The 20499-nt window shown below is 49.6% G+C and overlaps 1 protein-coding gene across 1 annotated transcript in view; it reads left to right on the forward strand.

Annotated features, from left to right (window-relative positions):
• Nucleotides 1-724: 724 nt before the first annotated feature.
• Nucleotides 725-20499, forward strand: part of Efr3b (EFR3 homolog B) — a 75750-nt gene continuing 55975 nt past the window's right edge. The window contains 1 exon segment of the mRNA XM_051142849.1: nucleotides 725-957. Coding sequence (XP_050998806.1) covers nucleotides 951-957 — 7 coding nt within the window. The 5' untranslated portion in view covers nucleotides 725-950.

Consider the following 20499-nt stretch of genomic DNA (forward strand, 5'->3'; position numbering starts at 1 on the left):
AAATTAAGAAATATAGAAAGGCCAGGGAAACAGTAGGCAGAGATTGCCAGGGTTTGGGGCGTTGGCCTGAGGTTTCTGTCCCTTTGTGTCTGCTTCTCACTCTGTCAGGTCAGATGGAAGAGACCAAATCCAAATAGGTTCTGAGGCATCCCTAGAGAGGATGCTGAGTGCAAAGCTTGCAAATTACAGGAAATCTAAAGAGGAAAAATCAAGCGGATTTCCTGTAGCCCTTGGGAATTGGGAGTGTACTGTATTTCCTGCATACCTGGCCCAGGTAGCAAACAAGAGTTTAGAGACCCACGGAAAGAGGAAGGGTATGTCTCAATTTCCGCTTCTTGGTGCCTCTGGCTTAATCTGAGCAGCCTGGATAGATCTGGAGGAAGGGTGCACCTGCAGCTTCGAGCGCCTTCCTGAACTCGGGGGCGGGAGTGGGGTAGGGTGGGGCGGAAGGGTGGTCATCAGTTTGGAGGACACGTCAGCGACACGCGTAGGGGGTTGAATCGAGACCTGGAATTCGCATGGATGATGCTCCGGGTGATCCCGGCAACCAGAACCTAGCCTCACTGGGGCGCAAGGTTGGCAAAAGGCTTGCCCCAGCTGGGGAGGGAAGGGGGGCTGGATTGGAGGCGGGGCTCTTAGGCAGCCCGCCAGTGGCCAAGGGGGAGGGCGTGGCGGGACACAGCTCCGCCCCCTGCGCGCCGCCTAGCCTGCGGACGAGGGCAGGAGGCGGCGGCCAACCTTGGTGCTGAATGGGCGGGTGGCATCCCGCTCTGTCCCACCCGTAGCCGCCACCTCCCCAACCCCCCACCATCGGCTGCTCCCGCCGCGCCCGGGTCTCTGCCCGCAACCGCCTGAGCCCGCCGGGCTGTAAATGAAAGGCAGGAGCGGCCGGGACTAGCTGCCAGCGACGCGGCGACGCCGGCCTCCCGGGAGGCGCGCTCCCCGCGGAGATGTACGGTAAGGAGGTCTCTGCGCCCCGGCTCGGGCCCGCAAACTTCCCGGACGCGGACCTTTGTCCCCCGGAGTGTTCCCGGGCCAAAAGCGAGACACCGACTTGGTGCCAGGCTGGGCTGTTTCAATCGCCTGTGAGCGCGTCTGTGCGGAGAGGACAAAGATGCCTCGGCCGGGGGACTATCTGGTCCCTAGAGATCCTTTGGGCGGGCGTGTGCAGGCGCTAGGGGCGGTGGTCCGTCGCCGAATAGGGAACCTAATGGTCGAGAGGCACCAGGTTTTGGAAAAGCGAGTGTCTCTAGTGCTGAACTGACAAAGAGTGTTGGTGAAGGTGATCGTGTGACAGTATTTGCAGAATTAACAAAGAGGCTTGTGCTTGGGAGTTTGATGCACGAAACTGGTCCAGGGTAGAGGGGAGCTGCTCACCGCCAGCCTGATGCGGGGCTCCTTGGATGTGGGAGGCGGCGCTAGCAGTGCAGGAGCTGGGGAGCCGGCCTAACCTGGCTGCTGCTGGTGGTATGCAGGCTCCCCAACTTCCAGATTGGCTTGCGGAAGGGAAGAGATGCTGCTTCTTCGAGGGTCTCTCCCAATTCCTCAGCCAACGCCCCCACAAATGTGTGACAATTCCAAGACCCTCAGGGTGCACGGCTTTGCTTGTTTGTTTACCAAGAATTCCTCCGGTTCTGCAGGCAGTGCGGATGAGGAAAGCACTCCTTGGGTCCCACTTTGACGCTCATGAGAGTGGAACACTGGCGATCTGGACCAGTCTAGGAATGGGCTGCCTTGCAGAGCTTACCAAGGCTGCAGGTGTGCGAGTCTTCCTGTGGGCACAGTCTATTAGAGCCCAGGTCCCTGGTAGTTATTTTGGGGTCAGGAGAAGAATTGGAGCCCAGTTCTCCCTCTCCTACTGCAAGGTAGAGGCTCAAGCTGCACCTGAGGGGTGAGTGATCTAGAAGAGCCCGTTCCCAATTTAACCCATCTCTAAGGCTGCTGGCTGCCTCTGCGAACAGACCATGAGTCACAAAGTTTGTTGGCACAGAGGAAGCTGAGAGCATGCTGAAAAGGCTCAGCAGTTGGTGGGCCCCCTATTTAGAAGACAAAGACTCAACTTTTTTCGCATGGCATCTCCTTCCCTGGCCATTGATCACACAGCTAGCTACACTATTGATTCCTGTAGAGATATCAGCAGGTCCTCGGGGCGGGGCGAGTGTTAATTCCCTTGGGTGAACCAAATAGGGGAAGGGAGACTCCTCAGAGGCTGGACCTATAATCAGTGAGGACCCTGAAAGAAGGTGACTGAACTTTGCTTTGCCTGTTGGGAGGTAGAAAGAGCCATATACCTCTTTCATTCTGACTCCCGCCTCCCCCCCACCCCCAACTCCATTCTTTTCTGCAGAGGGAGCAGTCTGAAGCTGCAGATCACTTGACAGAAGCATGTGACTGCAGGGGCACCTGCAGCAGGGAAGGAGTTAGGACAGGCCTGTCAGTATGGGTGAGAATTGGGGTGGGGTGGTCCCTGCTTTGCTCCTGATGGAAGAACTGGCTACAACAGAAGGATGAGCTGGGGGGGGGGGTGGCAGCCTAAGTGCGTGCTATTTTCAGATGCACCATGAAATTTCAATTCTCTTTAATAATGTTTTTATTTCCCCAGATGCAAACAGAACAGGGACTAACCCTGAGTGATTCATACAAAGGCTGTGATGAAGGGCTCCTGGAGAGGTGCCTACAGCCCAGGAAAGTCACCTTAGTGCTGGGTGGGAGCTGGCCCCCTGCAAAGCCAAGTCTCTGGAGTTCCAGAACCTGCTTTTCTCCAGGCGGGGCTCGCTGGCCTTGCCTGCATTTTAGTGTGGTCTTACCTTGGTGAAATGAAAGAGGCTGTGGAGCTGTTAGCACTCTCTCTGGTAGTCAGTGGTGATCAGGGTGAGGAAAGAGGACAGCCTGGGCCACGTAGTAAGTTCCAGATTAGCAGTGCTACACAGGGAGAGGCTATCTACACAGGGAGAGGCTATCTACACAGGGAGAGGCTATCTACACAGGGAGAGGCTGTCTACACAGGGAGAGGCTGTCTACACAGGGAGAGGCTGTCTACACAGGGAGAGGCTGTCTACACAGGGAGAGGCTGTCTATCTAAGAAAGAAAAGATGTGACTAGAGTAGTGAGAGGCGGAATGGCATGATGGACTTCCTACCGATTGTTCTTTTGCCTAATTTCCTAAGTGACCTGTCACAGGGATATGGATAGAATAAGGCAAGGTGACACCGGGCCTCTCGGCTCAGTGCGGGTCTGCTGGCCCCCTTTCCCTAAAGTCTCAGGTGAATGCGTATCGTAAGACGCCACCAGGCATTTTATGAACTGATAGTAAGGACATATAGGACCAGAAGCTGCCTGAGAGTTGTATGTAGATAAAGGTGACCTTTGACCACACACCTGGGTGATTCAGACCCTTGAACTGTGTGTCCTATCTCACTGTGTACCTCACTCCTTGCCAGCTCCTGAGAGATCTTCATTTTCCTTCTTGTCAGTGCCCGCCTTACCTTTGTCCTCCGCAGCTTGGTCATCTTGTGTGGCTCAGTCTGGCTCCTTCCTTTGCCCTATAGGAGACCAATGGCCTTTTGTCTTTCCTGGAGGGCACAGTGGGATCTTAGACCTGGGGTCAGTGGGTCCCACCCTAAGAGCCCTTCACAGCTTTGTGGCCTTAGGCAAGTGGATCATGTGTCTGAATTCTATTTCTTTATAAAAGGGTAAAATAACCACCACCCCCCAGGTCTGTTGTACTCTTAAAAAAGGCTCTACGCTTGCACAGCAGGGCACAGAGGAGCCTGTGCCTTTGGGGCCTTTTCAGAGCTTCTCTTCTCTGCCAGCTCCTGTAGACGCCTGTCTAACCCTCCTCTCACCACAGCCTAAACAGGCACGTTACTGTGACCTTGCTAACTCTGAGCCATTGAACAGCTCCAGTCTTTCTTTTCTTCTTCTTCTTCTTCTTCTTCTTCTTCTTCTTCTTCTTCTTCTTCTTCTTCTTCTTCTTCTTCTTCTTCTTCTTCTTCTTCTTTTTTTTTAAGACAACAGTCACACTATGCACTCCAAGATAGCCTTGGACTTTTCAGACTCCCACCTTTGTTTCGGGAGTAGTGGGATTACAGGCCCATGAAACCAGGCCTATCCAAGCTGCTGCTGTCATTCACTCAGCTCCAAACCAGCGTGTGTGTGTGTGTGTGTGTGTGTGTGTGTGTGTGTGTGTGTGTCTGGGAAGGGAGAGGGGAATTCAAGATAGAGTTTCTCTGTGTAGCCTTGGCTGTCCTGGACTCTCTTTGTAGACCAGGCTGGCCTCAAACTCACAGTGATCCACCTGCCTCTGCCTCCCAAGTGCTGGGATTAAAAGTGTGCGCCACCACACCCACCTACCTCAGTCTCTTAAATAGCTCTCCAAAGGAACACAAGTTACTTCCTATAGTCCTGTTTGTTTGTTTTTGAGACAGGGTTTTAAATGCATGTGCCACCATTCGGCTAATAGTCTTGACTATATCTCTGTATGTCCTAGGGAGGGGCAGTCCCTAAACAAGGGTTCTGCAAAAGTGGATTCCACTTTCTTTTGGTTGGGATTATATAATTAGGATTTAACGAATTCCTCTCACCCGGGCCAGAGCCTTGAGTGTCCCACTTTGCCACTGAGGTCAGATCGAGTTTCCCGAGAGGTGCCTCTAGGGACAGCCGGCCACGAAGAGTGAACACTGGAGAGGATTTCCCCACCACACTGTGGTGTGGGCACGCTGGTCCCACTGAAGCCAAAGCTGCTCTGGCCCTGACTAATCCCTCTGTATCCGCAGCTGTGTCTCCCTTTCTGTGTTGTAAAGACAGAGAATGTTCACGGTAGGGAGAACTGTGGTGTCCAGCTTTTGAAACTATGCTTAGTGCATCCTCTAGATTCTGTGCAGCTGTTGTAAACGGAGCAGGGAAACTGTGGGGCCAGGCTGACTCTCCTTGAGGTGCAAAGACTCACCTTTGAAGGAATCTGCCTACTTGCCTGTCTGCCTTTCTGTTTCTTTGTTTCCTCTGTGTCTGTCTGTCTGTCTGTCTGTCTGTCTGTCTGTCTCTCTCTCTCTCTCTCTCTCTCTCTCACACACCACACACACATACACACCACACACACACACACACACACACACACTCATCATACTGGCCTCCCCCTGCAATGAGCCTCCTGTAGCTCATCATCCCATGCATGGCTTCAGCACTACACGACACTGCACTACTCTGTACCACACTGCACTGCACCACACTACACTTCACTGCACCACACTGCACTACACCACACCACACTACACTGCACTCAGCTGTGCACCACACTACACTGTACCACACTACACTACACTGCATTGCACTACACGGCAGCGCACCGTGCTACACTGCACCTCGCTGCACCACGCTACACTACACTGCACCATGCTACACTACACTGCACTGCCCTACACTGCACTCAGCTGTGCACTACACTACACTGTACCACACTACACTATACCACACTACACTACACTGCACTGCCCTACACTGCACCATGCTACACTACACTGCACTGCCCTACACTGCACTGTGCTACACGGCACCGCACCGTGCTACACTGCACCTCGCTGCACCACGCTACACTACACTGCACCATGCTACACTACACTGCACTGCACTGCACTACACTGCACTGCCCTACACTGCACTGTGCTACACTACACATTACCGCACTACACTATATTACAAAACAAAAACCCAAAGGAACAAACAATGAGCTGAGCTGGTGGCACATGACTTTAACCCCAGGACTCAGGAAACGGAAGCCGGAGGGTCTCTGAGTCCAAGGATAGCCAGGGTACTCAGCAAAACCCTGTCTTGAAGAACAGAAAACAAACAAAAGAACCAACTACTGCATGAGACCTACCGAAGCTTCTGGTTTCTGTGCTAGTTTACACGGATGCTATGATTTTGCCCCTCGCCCAGATCCTGTATCCTTTCTTTTTTCTTTCTTTCTGGATCCGTGCTGTTTGTCACTCCTGGCCAGCAACAGTGAAAGATCACTGATGACCACAGCTCTTCCCCTCAGGAAACCTTGACCCGGAGCTTTTCTCAGCATGCGTGCACACATCCACACTCACATGCTCTGAAAAGAACGCCCACCTCACTATAAAGTTAATTTGAATGACAGTTGCCCCCCATTTTTCTCTTTTCCCTAGTTCTTCTCTGCTTCTGTCATACTTAGGGATCTATTGCTGTGAAGAGACACCATGGCCATGGCAACACCCCACCCCACGCCCACTCCGAGACCGGGTTTCTGTATAGAATAGCCCTGACTGTCCTGGAACTCTCTTTGTAGAACAGACTGGCCTTGAACTCATAGAGATTCCCCCTGCCTTTGCCTCCTGAGTGCTGGAATTAAAGTGTGTCACCACGCCCAGCTGACCATGGCTACTCTTATAGAGGGGAACATTTAATTGGGGCTGGCTTACAGTTTCAGAGGCTTAGGCCATTGTCATCGTGGCAGGAAGCATGTTGGTATGCAGGCAGACATGGTGCTGAAGAGGGAGCTGAGAGTTCTACACCTGGATCCAGAGGCAGCAGGAGATTGTGTGTCACTGGCTGTGGCTTGAGCATATGAAACCTCAAACCCCTCTACAGTGACGTATTTCCTCCAACAAGGCCATGCCTACTCCATAAGCCACACCTCCTAACAGTGTCACTCCACTCCCTATGGGCCAAGTAGGGAACTATGGGGGCTATATCTATTCAAATCACCACATCTCATTTTATCTTTGTACGCATGCACGTGTGTGTGTGTGTGTGTGTGTTATGTGTTTATGGTGTGGGGAGGGCATCCATGCATGCTGTGGCATGTGTGTGGAGGTCAGCGGACAGTGTGACTTCACTCCTCCCACCTTGTCTTGTTTGCCACTGCACTGTGTGTGCCAGGCTACCCGGCCTGAGAGCTTCCAGAGTCTAGCCTATCTCTAACTCCCATCTCACCCTGAGGATGCTGGGATTACAGATGCATGCTGCCATGCTTGGCTTCATGTAGGCGCAGGAGATTTGAAACTCGTCTTCCCCTTTGAGTCGTAGTTTTTGAAAAATGGCAAAAACAAACAAAACTTCCGCCTTGTAGCTTAAGAACAGTGCTTGTTATATGTTATTCCCCAACTCAAGCAAAGGAGGCTTACCTTTTAAAAAATGACTTCTATTTTCCTTTACTGATGCTGACAATGGTGATCTTTCTAGAGAATCTGTAATATAGCTATACCAAATATTGTCTGGACACATGGTCTATGCATTTGCTTACATAGTTGGAATTACTCATTTTACACAAGTCTGTTCTTTCCCACATGGCATATATGCATCCTCCCCATCCTCAATTTAATGAAAAATTCCCATTGTTACTTAAAGTGGATATTTATATGAGGCTAGGTAGCTCAGTGGTCAGGTATGTACTGAACACACCTGGTGCCCTGCATTCAGGCTCGTGTTACTTGGCTCTCTGTTGCTGTGATAAGTCAGTTTAAAAGAGAAAGGGTTTGTTGACACAGTCTTGCAGGTGTCAGTCTATGATCAGTTGGCCCCATTGTTTTGGGGTCTGTAGTGAGATGACGTACTATGGTGGAAGGTGATAAGGAACCTGCTAACTTCAGAGTGGCCAGAAGCAAAGAGAGAGCTCGGAGGGCGGGCACAGAGTCCCAGTGCCTTCTCAGGGGAAACCACGCCCTAGTGACCGGAACCTTCTATTAGGCAGCCTCAGAGATTGCACCACTTTTGAAAGTGCCAAGCTGAAGACTAGGCCTTCAGGATTCCCATATAAACTATAGCAGATCCCAGCACTGTGTGCACATGCACACACATGAACATGCTTATGGGTAGCCATGTGATATTTACATATATGTATATGTGTATTATAATGTTCAAAGTTAAGCATACCTAGTTCCTCAAACAACATTCCCCTGTGATGAAAACGTTCAAAGTCCTGTCATCCATATATATATATGGCTAGAGATGTCTCAGAGGTTAGGGCACTTCCAGAGGATCTAAGTTCAAATCCCAGCAGTCCCATTAGGTGGCACACAACTGCTTATAACACTGATTCTCAATCCGTGACCCCCTTTCATAGGGGTCACCTAAGACCATTGGAAAATATAGATATTTACATTATAATTCATAACACCAGAATTACAATTATGGACGTAGCAATGAAAATAATGTTATGGTTGGGGTCACCACAACATGAGGAAGTGTGTTAGAGGGTCGCAGTGTTAGGGAGGCTGAGAGCCCTTGGCATGTAACTCCAGCTTCAGAGGACCCAGCGTCCTCTTCTGGGCCCCATAAGCATGTGCACTCATGCACATAGGTGAAAATAATAAAAAACAAATTTCAAAGTACTCACTCTATACCAGACATCTGCCATGTTAACTTTTTTGTGTACTACTGTTGAGTGTCTGTTCGTGATGTGGGGGAGGGGACGCACATCGTGGCATATTTATGAAAGTCAGAGGACAAGTTCTGCAGAGTTGTTCTCTCCTCCTGCTTCTACATGGCCTCTGGGGATCAAAGTCTGACACCTAGGCTTGGGCAAGCCTAAAAAGGGCAACCCTAGGTTTTTAACTGGGAGTGTCTGGCCTGGAACTCACTATGTAGATCAGGCTGACCTGGACCTCAGAGGCCCTCCTGCTGTGATTACAGGCCAATGCCCCCTGACCCCAGGCTGCTTTTTGAAGGCTGTGTTATGCTGCACCACCGAATGGAGAAATACCTGGTACCGAAAGCTTTTTCTAGACTCTAGACTTTTCCCTTAGAGCATTGTTGGAGATTGTAGGCAAGGGATGAACAGAAGTGCATAAAGCATTTTAGAGACCTGTTATGATGGTCAAAATTGCAGATTTCAGTTTGTGTAAGTAGCGCTCCTATTGGCTATCCTCTGGGACTCTCAAAGGCGGTAAACACTGGGGGTTAGCGATGTGGCTGCAGTTCGTGCTGGGACTGAGGGTATGGTCGACAGAGCACTTGCTTAGCATTCCCGAGGCTCACCTTCCTGTCTTTGTGAATCTGGTCAAAGCATTTATGTCTTTTCAGTTTGCATTCTGAGTGTGCCGTCTATGTAGGCAGTTGGGTATGCACACATGTGCATGTAAGTGTACAAAAGGCAGAGGTTGACAGTGTCTTCCTCTACCACTTCCCGCCTTATCTTTTGAGGCTGGGTCTCACGGAGTCAGAAGTTCATCGCTTTTGCTAGGCTGCCTGCCATTGACCTGGAGGGATCCCATCCTTCTCTGCCTCCATAGAAATGGGGTTACAGACACGTTCTACCATACCCAGTGTGGGTTCTGGGAACCTTGACCCAGGCTCTCAGGCCTATGTAGCAAGCACTTCACCAGCGGAACCATCTCCCTAACCCCCTAACTTGTATTACTAACACGTCTATATTTTGAAGCAGTTACATTTCAGTGAATTATAAGAATTTGGGTGCTGTGTTTATTGAGGGCATTATTTGTGGTACGGCAGCTATGTGTGATATAAGATGGGGTATTCTAGGGGACACAAAAATATATAAAGGTCTCTTGTATCAAGATTGTGACTTGAGATCGTGAGATGGCTCAGTATATAACCCAAGACTGAAAACTTGAGTTCTGTTTCCAAGACCCACATGGTGGATGGAGAGGACCAGCTTCCACTAATTGTCTCCCGACTTCACACACACTAAATAAATGAAATAGACATCAATTTATATTTTTGCCTGTTTTACAGGGGTGTGCTCAGTACATGGTACATCCTTATGAAGGATAAGATTATTTAGCAAGGTGGCATGTAACTTTGTCCAGTGCTCTGCCAGCAGTATCTCAAAGTGGAAGGGACTTGTAAAACGGACACCAGGTGCTGACTTAATCGTGCCTAAATTCTGTAACTTGAAACTATCATTTCTTTTTCAATGAGAAAAAAAATAAGGCATAGAAAGTTGAATAAACTTGCCCATGGCCACCTATTTTGGGATACAACTGAGATCTCAATTTGGGCTTTCCAACTCCAAATGCCATCAAGCCAACCCTAGAACATTCTAACCTTCTAGAGGGCAGAGGCCTCCCTTCTTTGGTGCCCACTGTACCATACTCCTCAGACCCAGACATGGAGAGTTGGGAAGAGCAGAGGAGTAAGGAAGATGATAAAGTTTCTGAAAGTGACACACCACTGTTCTGTGGCTCCAGGCATCTATAGACTCTCACTTCCCCCTTGGTTTTGTTTTGTCAGAGAAGGGCTCAAGGAAGAACCTTGGAGGACTAAATATGGATAAGTAAGAAGCCAGGCCTGGTGGTACACACCTTTAACCCCAGCACTCAGGGAGGCAGAAGCGAGCAGATCTTTGTGAGTTCCAGGACAGCCTGGTTTTTTACAAAGCAAGTCCAAGACAGCCAGGGCTACGCAGAAAAACCCTATCTCGGGGTTGGGGGGCAGGGGAGGAGGAGACTAAGTAAGAAGTAAGAAAGCCACAAAAACAGATGTGCAATAGGGGCAGGGGGCGGGGGAGCATGGGATGGAGATGCCACATGTGTCTCACAGACAGACAGACAGACAGACAGACAGACAGACAGACAGACAAAGCAGTGGGGCTGGCACCTACAAGACTGCCATACACTGTCGGAATGGCAGTACTCTTAAAGAGGATTCCTATCCTCAGTGTTGCATGCCAGTGCTTGAGGCAGAGGCAGAAGGATCAGAAGTTCAAGACCACCCTAGGCTACACAGCATGTTAGAAGTCAGCCTGGTCTATATTGATACCCTTATTTAAAAACAAAAAACAAACAATCAAAAAACCAACCAACCAAACAAACAAAAAAATGAGTCTTGTGACCAGTGTTTGGCCTGGACAGAGAACCTTCTGGAGCAAGAGATACTTCTGTTTCCCTGAGAGTTTGTCCTACGGACTAGAACTTGCCCTCCAACCTCAGGTCTAAGCAGACTGGATTTAGCTGATGCTACCTCAGAGGTGAGCTTGGAGCAGGCTGTGTAGAGCAGGTCTGAATCCTATGTGGACCTCATGCATAGACTGTGTACCTATGCCCTATATGGGCCTGGATGGGACTAGGGAAAGGACAACCTAATAGTCTTGTCAAGTCACAGGACTCTGGACACTTAGTTCCAGCCGTTTGTATGTTTTTGAGACAGTCCTGGGATGTAGCCTAGGCTAACCCACAGCTGATCCGAGATTTCAGGCAGGCACCACCATGCCTGGCCCGGCTTTCTTCACTTATAAGTTGTGTGAAGGATTATCCTTAAATTACAACAACGCTTGCACAGACTTCGCCTGAAGATCTCTTAAAACGACACGATGCCAGCCAGAGTCTCCTAGCTTCTCACAACCTGAGCATGAAAGAAACTTCTAGAATGGAAGAGTAGAAGACGGTGCTGGCGAAGTCCAGAGCTCCACCACCAAGCCTTCTTCATGCCCCAGGATACTTTATCCTTTATTGTTTATTCATTATTTATTCCTCAAAGAGAATGCCACGTATTTCCCAGTGCAGCAGATCCGTGAGCCTCCTGAGCACACAGCCCTTATGGAGCACAGTCTATGGAGCTCAGTTCTGTTTCCCCTGTGGAGAACTCTGGCATGCACTGAGAGAACTCACAGGTTTGCACTGAACTTGAAAGCCATCACATGTGTCATTCATACATGCAGATATGACTAGCAGGCCGCGAGCCCGCGAGCCTGCGAGCCTGCGAGCCCATGCTGCCAGTGTTTGAATAACGATGGGCTGGGAGCGTCACTGACGTCCGAGGCAATCACAATTGTCATCCTGATTGTGTTTTCCCACACCGGTGATAACTGCGGAGAATAGACCCACATGAAACCATCTGGCTTCCTCTTCCACTCTGAGGTCTCGGTCCTGGGAAGCAGCCTTTGGTTTCCTCTGAGATGTGGCCATGGAGGCCACACCTTTGCAGGAATTTACTCTTGGGTTTATGGAGCTCAACACTAATGCCACAATCTCTCTTTTCACAAAGGAGGGCCATCTAGTGGTCTAAGTATGGGTAAATCTTTATTTTTTTTATTTCCGTTCCTATCGCTTCTATAGTCTATCTCAAAACAATGATGGAATGGCCCTTCGAGGCAAAGGCAGTCAATTTGTTTCTTGGTGCCTAGAAGCGTTGGCCTGAGTGGCTGATGAACGACTAGCCTCTGCACCTTCTGTCTGTTGGGGGGCAGGGGCGGGGAGTGCACTGTGTGTAATCACTGGGTCTTCGGTTGACATTGAGCCCCTGAAAATGCGTGGCGGGGCTAGCGGGCCTGAGCCTGGCAGCTGGTAACGACAGGAAACCGGGCTGAGCGACCGGAAGCTACTCATTAGGACAGCTAGTAATGTCTCCTCCAGAAAGCACTCTTGGAGAACGGAGCTGAGTGTTCTGGAAAAGCGTGGGTGGTGCCGGGCATCGGCCACACTGTCCTTCTGCTTCATCAAGGACATTTCTGGAGTGTGTGGGGGCGGGGAGTTGGCCATCGGGACCGATTCGGGCGCTGTTGCTGTGCAAATTTTGGGCAAGATTCTCTAACTCCCTCAGCTTTAGTTTTTACCATCTGTAAATAGAAGAGCTGGACTGGATGGTCTGGAAGGGTTTCCAAGCTTACAGCTTGTGAAGTGACTGGCAAGGCTGATTCATCCCCTGACCCAGGCTTCGGAGGCTGGTGAGCACCCAAAGCCCGGGTTGGTGCTGGGGAATGGATGGCGTAAACAAACGAGCCAAGTGGGAACCAGCCAGCTCAGGTTCTTTCTGTACCCTGGCGAGGCATCAGCTTCCTCACTGGCAAGGCAAGAATAACGGTCTTCTGTACCCAGCCAGCATGCTAGGCCAACAAGTCTCATCCAAGACCCTGCTTGATGGGTGATCCTTTCTCCATTTCTCCTTCCCACCTTCTTCTTCTTCTTCTTCTTCTTCTTCTTCTTCTTCTTCTTCTTCTTCTTCATCTTCATGATCTTCTTCTTCTTATTATTATTATTATTAATTTTTATGTGTATTGGTATAAGGGTGTCAGATCCCTTGGAACTGGCGTTACAGCTGTGAGCTACCATGTGGGTGCTGGGAGTTAAACCCAGGCCCTTTGGAAGAGCAAACAGTGCTCTTAACCACTGAGCCATCTCTCCAGCCTCATGCATAGAGAGAATGGGAAAGTGTTTAGTGAGTGGAGTATCAGTATTTTAAATGAAAAGCACTCGGTGTGGATGTAGTGATGTCTGTAAAGCAGCGTGAATGGACTGGAGTGCACTTTAAGAGAATTACAGGACTGGATGCTGCTAAAAGGCACCATGGAGAAAGTCAAGTAGGCCCCACAGGCACTGGCACTAGCCGATCCCAGTTGAAGGAATGTAACAGGATGTTCCTGATTCCAGACCTCGCGGGTTAGATATGAGCCAATCAGCTGCTAATGTGACTATAACTAAGGAAACCAGTCATTGGACTCTAGCCTATCAGCTTCCAGCCCCTGTGATTGCTCCTTTGCCCACCCAATCAAATTAGAAGATAGCACACCCTCTTAGAAGTCCCCCAGTTCCCTATAAAAAGGCCTGCATACCTTCGGCCAGGGTCACCGCCATTTTGTGTGGATGGTTGACCCTTGTATGCAGGCTGTCTCTGCAGAAGAAACACTCTTCGTCTTTACATACTGCTGAGACTGGGGTCTTCCTTTAGCGATTTTTGGACCCTCACTTAATTTAAATGGGAAAGTTCTTTGTGGTACCTAATTTACATTTAATTTTTTTTCTTGTGTATTAGTGTTTAGCCTGCCTCACATATGGCTGTGCACCATGTGTGTGCAGTGTCTGCAGAGGCCAGAAGGGGACATCAGTGATTATTAGAAGCAGCACAGGAAGGGAAAGGGGAGTATGCGCTGGGGGTGGGGAGAAGGGAAGGGGAGCGGCTAGGGAGGTGGGGGACAGGGGAAGGGGGACCCCAGAAGCAAAATGTTAAGGGAAGCCCCTAGGTAGAGGGCAGGCCATGCCAGCCATGCCCTGCAGCAGGACCTAACATCCAGATCTTCTTGAACTGAGTTTATACAATTGTAGGCTACCATGTGGGTGCTGGGAATTGAACTTGGGTCCTTTGGAAGGACAGCCAGAGCTCTTCACTGCTAGGTCACCTCTCCATCCTCCCCACTTTTGAGGCAGGGTCATGCTAGTTGCCTAGGCTGGCCTCTAACGCCTTGGCCCAGGCTACAGCCTCTACCCAGCCCCCCCACCCCCTGCCCTCAAGCAGCCAGTGCTAGGGGTATAAGCTGTTGTACCCAACTTACATACAACTTACCACAATTTTACAAAAGTTTTGTGAGCATATGTGAGTGTGCACATGGCACCACTTTTTTTTTTTTTTTTTTTTTTTCAGATCTGCTCACAGCCTCACCAGTGGCCATGCTGATGACTTGGTGACAATCACACACTACTTAAGGATGTTTATAAATGAAGGCTCTCAAACAGACACCTCATATTCTTTTGATTTCTGGAAAATTCCATCTCTAATTAAGAATGTCATTAAAGGGCCATTTTTAAAGAAATGAAAATTTTTTTAACCTAAATCAGATTAAGGGCATGTCTGCTGCTGCACTGTCTGCAAGTGGCTAGAGGGATAGATGACTGTCAGACTTAAGGCATATGTTAGGGATGGACTGCCTTAACAGCAAATGCACTCTTTACCTGGGAGAGGGGAGTGTCTCTAGGAAGGAAGCTGAGATGCTCTGAGAGGCCCACATGGCTGCTGCTGGGGAAAGAAGAGCCAGGAGTTCTCCACAGAAGATCAGTGTACACTTGGATCTCAGCCTCCACTGAGCCACAAGGGTTGGTCCTCGAATGATGGGTTGGTTGTTGATTGAGCTACCTTACAAGGGCAACTCTGGACACCTGCTCTGAAGTGAGCAGCAAGCTTGGAGGAAAACGGGGAGCAGAAGGAAGAGGAGGGGGAGAAGAGTAGGTGCAGCCAACGCATACCCAGGAGCTGTGATGAATGCATGCGTAGGTCCCACCGAGCCTTGAGAGAATTACACACTCGAGCTCCAGCCATGGCTAAGAAGACCATGGATGATTTTAATTTACTTAAAAATTTTTTCATACTTTGTATAATGAACATTTTAATGTCAGGGCATAAATATAATTAAAAGTATTTTTCATCACCAACAGCTTTGTGGGTAGTTATCTAGAGTCTTCTAATTATGCTTAAGAAGTAATTATGCAGGGATTTATGCAAGAACAAATCTATGTTGATTTGTTAGGATTCAGACCTCAGCTAGATGTAGGCATTGGTTGGAAAGGTGAACTTTTTAGGGCCTTGGAGATGTCCTGTATGTTGGGGGGTTGGTTACACAATTTAAAAACACTTGCGTGTTAATTAAATCACAATAAACCAGTAGGAAGTCCAGGAAAAGCAGAAACCAGGCATGCAGACAATCACAAGGCTGTTCCGTGGTCCAGGCAGTGCTTGTGCTAGGAAATATGGAAGGGTCTGTGCCAGCTTGTACCATGACTTTTACTCATAGCCCAAGATAATCCCTGGCAGCCTGGTCAAAGGGCTCATTGAGAGCTTCCTGGCAGAGCCCATGATACAAGGCACCGTCCATGCTGGGCAGCAGGCAGAGGAAGCTGACCCTGCAAGCCCAGTCTGTTGGCAGCTGGAAGGCTGATGGTGCCAGCAGGGTAAGTGGGCAGAGGGCCCACAAGCAAGACCGTCTGGGCGGAGGTTCTGCCTTGGGAGACCTGAGATTGACGTTGCTGACTCTCAGGGGACCAGAAATGACAAGGCCTGGCTTTAAGATGCCTTGAGCAGTGTCTCAGCCTAACACAGGCATGGCTGACACATGCATGGCTGAGCAGGGCCAGCTTGTGTGAATGATTGATTTTTCCATTTCGTCCTCGGGGCTTTTGTGACGGGGTTCAGCCCACAGTAATGTCATTCTTCTAAGAATGCGCAGCCGTTAATGGGCATGCTATTCACCTAACGTCTTAATAATGTGCTGGTTAGTGACATCTCTGCACAAAGACCTATGTCTCCATGGCTGAAAAAGTGAATTTTTTTCCAGTGACACATTGGAGTGAATAGATGTCAGTGTCCCTCTCCCAGGATAAATATAAAGGCCCCTGAGAGATGCTTAGCTTTGGGATCGAATTCAGATACCTCACCTCTCTGGAAATGTTTTCTGACTCGTGCCTCATTTTCTTTATCTGTTAAATGGGACAACAGGCTCCCCTCAATGGCATCAGGAGATACCGGTAAAGAAAATAGCCTTCTGGGCGCACAACAGTTCCTAACACACAGTACCACGGTAATGAATGGTAGATGGTGCTGATGTCCACAGGAGAAGCCGCTCCGCATTTTCCCAGTGTCACAGTAAGCGGGCCTCCTCCCCAGATGCTTTGGAGGAAGGATGCACCCCGCCTCGCCTCGTGCAGAGCTTTCCAAGGCCCGGGTTCTTCACCCTGTCTGTCCTTCGCTACTTGCTGTAGGCAGCATCTGTTGCGGGACTTTGTTCCTCAGCCAGGTGTAACAGAACTCCCATGCGCATCAGAGCACTGTTTCACTGAAAATGGGTCTTGGGGCGTTGCTAAGGCCTCTGCTTACTTGGCAATTTTAGGAGGGCTCAACCTAGCCTTTTGCGTTTCCCCCTCCTCCCAATTCTGATGCTTCTTATTCAGTTTTGCATCTTAAACGCATCGCTTCTGAGGTTTCTCTTTCGCACTGGGACCACCCTGGGCCCTGACTTCGTGCATTTTATCTGCCCCCAGGCACAATGCCTGCTTTGTGTTTTGGCAACCTACACACGATGCAACAGACTCCCTGATTATATATTTGGCCTTCTGAATAATTGATCTCTGATTCTTAGCCTGTGAGAGTCCGAGTCTCAGATCTGTTACGCGTCTGTATAGTTAAAGCACTTACACTCGCCCTCAATCAACTTGGCACCGTGACAACGAGGCTTCCTCGGGTTTCTATATTTGACAACGTGTGTTCGTTTGGAAACTGGAGGTGAGTGACCCTGCTTTTTATAGGCTGCCTGTTGACCACAATAGGAAACTGGGTGTATTTTAGAACAGAGGAAAGCAGAAATGTGTTGTGCATTCCAGACCCCTGATTTCTGGCTCTTAGCTCTGAACTTTAAACCAAATCACCTGTGACATTACTTTGTTTGCGGTAGATTTTCGGTGCCGCAAGCTCTTTAGTCTTGCAGGAGGAGCCGTTTGTGGGTGCTTTTTTCCTCATAGCTCATGTGAGCTGGGGGAAGCAAATAGAGCTCCGTGTTGTATGTAGGTCCTCGGGCGGATGAATCCCCACGGGAGGCTAGGTCACCTCACACATAGCTAGACACACAAGCATGGGGTTTCCCAGACCTGAGCTCTCATTGTTGGCATCCCTGGGCCTTAAGAGGCTCACGAAGTGCCGGGTGGTGGTGGCACACGCCTTTAATCCCAGCACTTGGGAGGCAGAGGCAGGTGGATCTCCATGAGTTCGAGGCCAGCGTGGACTACAGAGCGAGTTCCAGTACAGCCAAGGCTACACAGAGAAACCCTGTCTTGGAAAAAACAAAAAACATAAAGAAGCCCACGAAGCACTCCCATAGAGGTAACTGGTGAATACTGCCTATGAAGCGAGTGCCTATTACCAGGGCAATTATGGAGCAAAACTCCAGCTCTCCTGTGGTCATTTGATATGCAAGGCTGCCAGGGATGCTTGGGGTCCTCAAGGTTACAAAAGTTGAAGCCAGAAAGTGCTGGGCCACCTCGCAGTCCTGGGGACTCACAGCTGGCCAGCAGTGTGCAGTTTGGAAAAGCATGCCCTCCCTAGTCTGCAGAGCTGTGGTTCCTTTTGGGATTTGTGTGACATTTTAGGGAGCTCCTTGAGCCAGCACTCATTGCAGCTGAGATGACACTTTCTTCTCCTTTCCTGGTCATTCTTTACTCTCTCTCTCTCTCTCTCTCTCTCTCGCTCTCTCGCTCTCTCTCGCTCTCGCTCTCTCTCTCGCTCGCTCTCTCTCGCTCTCTCTCGCTCTCTCTCGCTCTCTCTCGCTCTCTCTCGCTCTCTCTCGCTCTCTCTCTCTCTCTCTCTCTCGCTCTCTCTCGCTCTCTCTCGCTCTCTCTCTCTCGCTCTCTCTCGCTCTCTCTCTCTCTCTCTCTCGCTCTCTCTCTCTCGCTCTCTCTCTCGCTCTCTCTCGCTCTCTCTCTCTCGCTCTCTCTCTCTCTCTCTCTCTCTCTCTCGCTCTCTCTCTCTCTCTCTCTCTCTCTCTCTCTAATTATACAGTACAGAGTACTGTATAAATGCATAACAGAAGATGGTTGTGAACAAACGTGGTTTCTGGGATTTGAACTCAGGACCTTTAGGAAGAATAGACAGTGCTCTTAACCTCTGAGCCATCTCTCCAGCCCCACTTTCTCTTTTTGAATTCCCTCCTAAGAGCCTCTTTAGAGGATGGCTAGTGACCGCTAGCTAGCCAGGCATTCCTACTGTCTCTTCTTCTCTGGCCACACTTTCCCAAGGCGGCTCAGTGGTTAAAGAGCATGAACTCCTCTTCCAGTTCAAAGCCCCGCTCCCACATCAGGTGACTCATAATGACTATAAACTCCAGCTCCTGGGGGATCCAAAACCTCTGGTCCCTGCTAGTACTTGCACTCAGGTCCACATACCCATAGACATAAACACACATAATTTAAAATAATAGACAAATATTTAAAGAATGATTTAGCCAGGCAGTGGTTGCGCACAGCTTTAATCCCAGCAATCAGGAGGCAGGGGCAGGTGGATCTCTGTGTTCAAGGCCAGTCTGGTCTACAGAGTGAGCTCCAGGGCAGGCAGGGCTACACAGAGAAACCTTGTCTCCTTCCCTCCAACTGCCAGGACATGGTGGCCCCTCCTGTCCTCTCCTCACCTGTGTGACTGTAGGCCTCTGTGTCTTGCTTGGATCAGCTCATCCATGTCACACACTAAGAGACCAGGAAAGTTCTGCCTGCAGTCTCCTGCCCTCCTCAGCCTCTTAATGCCTCCTTAGAATCCTCGTTCACTCCTCTCCACCTGTGCTGGTTGGTTTTCTTACCAAGTTGACACAGATAGGGTCACTCTAAGACGCTCCCTCCTTCCCCTCATCACCTGCCCACTGAGCTCCGGCCAGTAGCCAACACTGCCACTGTCCTTGGCTCCTTATGGGGTCTCCCACATTTATAGCATATTTTACACATACATTTACACACATGCCAGGTTTGTTGCACACCAGTGGTGTCATGTCATGCCTGTCGTGCAGCCTTCTTTTGAATTTCTAGAGTGTTTACAGAGCTGTCAGAGGCAATACTCAGACCTCAAAGTCGTCCGTTTCAGCTGCTGCAAGGATGTTCCCTCCTGCAGAGCGTTCATTGCTCCCTAAGCCACCAAGGCCACTCCTGACTTGCCTCTTTGGCAAACAAGCAGGGGCAGTATGGAGACACGGGGTGTCTAGGTGTCCATACTGTGCCTTTGGTTCTCCCATCCCGACTTCTGGCCCAGGCAGAGTCAGAGCCTGTGTGGGGTCAGCCGTGAGTCGGAGACATCACCAAACAACCAGCATTTATTTTATGGTAGGAAGCTAGCAGCCATGTCCCACTCTGATCTCTTGTCACTCCTCAGGCTGAGAAGATAAAACCTAGATTCTATCAAATGGTTGGTGATGAGGTCTGAAACTACTGAGACACTAATAATAAATCTAGATGACGGGCCAGACAGCTCTCCTCTGAAGGCTGAGCTAAGCACAGACTCCAGGAAGATCCAGCATGCTTATCAGTACCTTGCGTTGTTTTGTTTTTGAGACGGGGTCTTATGTAGGCCAGGCTGGCTCAAACTCATGGCAATCTTCCTGCCTCAGCTGCCTGCATGCTGGGATTGCAGCATCATTTTGCCTGACTGTCTATGGTCTGCTTCTAAGTTCGATTTTTTAAAAAAGTGTACCGAGACCGGGTCTCTCTGTATTAGCCTTGGCTGTTCTGGACTTACTTTGTAGACCAGGCTAGCCTCAAACTCACAGTGATCCACCTGCCTCTACCTCCCAAGTGCTGGGATTAAAGGTGTGAGCCACCACACTCGGCCCTAAGTTCGATTTCTAAAGTTAACTCGCTGCATTCATTCTGGGGTACAAGCGTAGAAAATTGGGGTTAAATGCTCACATATTGCAAACATTTGGGTATTGGGTGCTGAGCTGTGAATAAAACACAGATCCAAGCCAGGCATGGTGGTGCACATCTTTAATCCCAGCACTCAGGAGGCAGAGGGAGGCGGATCACTGTGAGTTCAAGGCCAGCCTGGTCTACAAAGTGACTCTAGGACAGCCAAGACTACACAGAGAAACCCTGTCTAAAAAAATTTTTTTTAATTAAAAAAAAAAAAAGCCACACACATACAAAAAGCACAGATCCATCGTGTGTTGTGTACCAGAGTCACTTTCTACGTGGCTCTAAGGAGTCCCAGGGCACGATAAGGGAATGAGGGAGGCAGTATAAGTTATACTGAGATGAGATGTCAGTACCTGCTTCTGAGGACCACAGGCCT

The sequence above is a fragment of the Acomys russatus genome, chromosome 1 (assembly GCF_903995435.1).
Source record: "Acomys russatus chromosome 1, mAcoRus1.1, whole genome shotgun sequence".
Lineage (NCBI taxonomy): Eukaryota > Metazoa > Chordata > Mammalia > Rodentia > Muridae > Acomys > Acomys russatus.